A 3396-nucleotide genomic window follows, 5' to 3' on the forward strand; every position below is an offset into this window, starting at 1 on the left:
GTCCTCCACACATCTAGGAAAGAAAACCGCATCTAGGTAGACATCAACCAAATTATAGAAATCCTGTTCAGAAAGATACCAATCTTGCAGCTCATCTCAGTCCCAATTATTAGATTCAAGAATGAAAGGGTAAAGTTAAACTGATAATGTCATAGAGTTGGTTACCTTAGTATTTGTGGAAGCAACCGGGTAACATGTCCTATCAGGATATGTGAATGCATTGAGGAAAGTGTGCAAGCTTCCTTTCAATAATTCAACAAATGGTTCTTTTAAAGGATATTTTCTTGATCCACATAATACACTATGCTCCAAGATGTGAGGAATACCAGTAGAATCTTTCCTGCATTAGAAAATAGTCAATAATTTGGTGATTGAAGTTTCAATTAAGGAAGACAATGCTCCGACATAATATTTAATTAAGAGTAATGTTAGATAACAAACTTTTTTCAGCTAATATCAACCAACTTTTTATTTTAAATTCTATTATAGACCCTAAATCATAAACCTTTAATCCTAAATCAAAAATTATAAACCTAAACACTAAAACGGGCTAATGTTGGCTATCTAAAAGTTGGTTCCCATACATTGTCGTTAAGTAATTGCTTCTAACAGGAAAATGTGATAGCTAGGTTGTGAACACTGAACAGAATAGGCTGTATGGAGTAAAGTTAAACAGTAAAGATGGGTAATGTTGGCTAACTAAAAGTTGATTCCCTATACATCTTCATTAAGTAATTGCTTCTAACAAGAAAAATGTGATAGCTAGGTAGTGAACAGAATAGGCTGTATGGAGTGCTGAAGAGTAAATATTCTTTGATAGAGAAACAGAGCACTTACGGAGGAGTGCGAAAAACAATACCAAATACTTTATTCTCATCGTGATTGGAAACAGACATGACCTCTGCCCCAGTCTTCCTGTGCCGGAAAAGCACTGCTTTAGATTTGCATTCTGGAATGAATTCCTCGGAAACTTTCTCAAACCCCAACTCAAGGGCAACTTCGTCCTTTACATGAGGAAACTCTGCACAGTGCATCCAAGAAAATAATAAAATTAACTAACTGGAAACAAGATATAGAAAAGTATTACTAATTAAACAGTTCCAATACCGTAACGTAACATACCTGGAGAAGGAGAAGAAGGAGATGATTGAATAGAAGGGGATGCAACTGCTCTAGGAGACAGCAACGAGAAGTGCTTCCTGCTGCTCAAGTAAGGCGAGGGGGCAAATCTCCAGTGGCGGCGTTGCAAAGAGTGTCTTACAGTTGGGGATGGCGATAACGATAGCTTTGGCTTTGGCGTTGAGGGGAAGAGGATGGATGAAGAAACAGAAGTTCTGCAGGAGCGGGATAAGAGGTATCTGCCGCAAGCCATAGAAGTGCACGATAGAGAACGAACAATCGCGGCCCTTTCCATTGCCAAACGCCGAAACCTACTATGTTATCTGCTACTTGCCTACTACCTGAAAAAAATCGTTAACCATCCCAAAACCCAAATGATCTTTAAAAATAGAAAATGTAAACTAGTAAAATGGTGCTAAAAGTTTACGTAGTTGATAAAAATATCTTAAATGATAATAAGTAAGCCACAAAAATTTAAAAACATAAGAAAAGCATTTTAAAGATCAGATTCCATTTTCCTGTTAATAATATTGGAAAATTATAATATGGTATGTCATATACGAATAAGTTGCCATGGCAAAGGTTAACATAACAAAAAATTATTGAATAATTTTTTTTCTTCTCTTTTTTAAATCAGACAAACAACAACCACTTTTATAGCAAAGGATTCGATGGTCCGAGAACGTTTAGACCATTAAATGGTCCCATAACAAAATATGTTTTTTAAGTTTTTTAATAATTGTTAAATAGTCCTTATTTAATTTTAATTAAAAATTAATTCTATATATTTTATTTAATTATAAAAATTATTTTTTATTTATAAATTATTATTTTATCATTCATCTATTATGTTTATTAATAATAAAAAATAATAATAATAACAAATTAGATTTTCCATCGATCGTAATAACTTTTTTGCAATTCCAATCGATTAAAAGTTTATTTTTGATCCATTACATCCGTCGAGGATTTTGAAATCGTGTTTCTTAGAAAATCAATCGATTGGATTAACAAAACAATCGATTGAATTTCAGGTTTCCCATAACTCAATCGATTGGACTTCATGTTACCACAAAACAATCGATTGAAAGTTGTTAGGCAGTATGGTTTTTGCAAAAATCAATCAATTGGTCATATTACCCAATCGATTGAACGATGACTAGAATGTGAGTTTTTTATAATTCAATCGATTGTTTATATTACCAAATAATACCAACATACCTTGATTGGAGCATTAGTCACTACACTCTCAAACGGAAGTGTCATCCTTACTATAGCTCCTAATTTCACGCTGAGGTTATCCGACCCAATGATACCTCATAGACTAAAAATCTAAATATAGTTAGTTGGGATAATTCAAGACTCTAATGATGAACAGACCACATTGCATCATCAAGTTCTTTACAGAGTTCAAGATCATGCTCTTGATCTCAATCTCCTAAACACTACAGGAGAAGCATTATTCATATTCACTGATAATGCCAGAGGACCAACAATCGTAAACATTCCAAGGATGATTACCATTGAAGAGCTCTTTTCTATCATTCCATTGAAATGGATTACCGATTATGAGAAAGCCTTCCCTAAGGAACAAGTTGATAGTCATACTATAGCACTTCCAATCATTACTCACAATAGTGATAGGACGGTGACTACTACTTTTCAGAAACCAGGAGTAATCAAGCAAACTCCTCTGCGAGGACCATCTTTTAAAAGGATCAATATGATCTCTCATGTTCGAGTGTAAACTATACTCACGATCAAAATGATCCACCAGTACATTTCTATGAAAATGAAAAACATGTCTATGTTTCTCATATAAATGACCACTTCATTTGGGATGTTAATCCCTTAATGTGTGAATCAGGCTGTGATTGTATTGACTAATGGAGTGACACTGATGATGAAGATTATGATAAGCATCGGAGGAACAAAAAAAGAAAAAAAAAATCATAGTAAGCCCTTTGCTCATACAAGAGATCTAAGCCCATGATGATGCAGAAATGACGCCAAAGCTCAGGAAGAAGAAACTATCCCAAAAAGATCCCACAAATTATCCTTATCAATCAGTCAAAACAGTTCCATGCATTACAACCCTCAAATCTTATGAGGAAGAATTCTCACCTTTAGTGATTTAGACTGATAAAAAGAAAATCACTTAGAAGACCTTATATAATTCCCCAAGGGATTATTCCACATGGACATCAAGCAACTACTCCTCAAGAAAAAGTCCTCAATTGGCACACGGATAATGTAGTCAGTCAAAATAAAGTATTA

At 34.2% G+C, this 3396-nt stretch overlaps 1 protein-coding gene across 1 annotated transcript in view; it reads right to left on the bottom strand.

Annotated features, from left to right (window-relative positions):
* LOC107617735 (presequence protease 1, chloroplastic/mitochondrial) overlaps positions 1–1510 on the bottom strand; it is a gene marked incomplete in the record, with an annotated part of 9312 nt that extends 7802 nt beyond the window's left edge. Inside the window, 4 exon segments of the mRNA XM_016319579.2 lie at positions 1–63; positions 166–340; positions 838–1021; positions 1123–1510. Coding sequence (XP_016175065.1) covers positions 1–63; positions 166–340; positions 838–1021; positions 1123–1414 — 714 coding nt within the window.

The sequence above is a fragment of the Arachis ipaensis genome, chromosome B09, assembly GCF_000816755.2.
Source record: "Arachis ipaensis cultivar K30076 chromosome B09, Araip1.1, whole genome shotgun sequence".
NCBI lineage: Eukaryota > Viridiplantae > Streptophyta > Magnoliopsida > Fabales > Fabaceae > Arachis > Arachis ipaensis.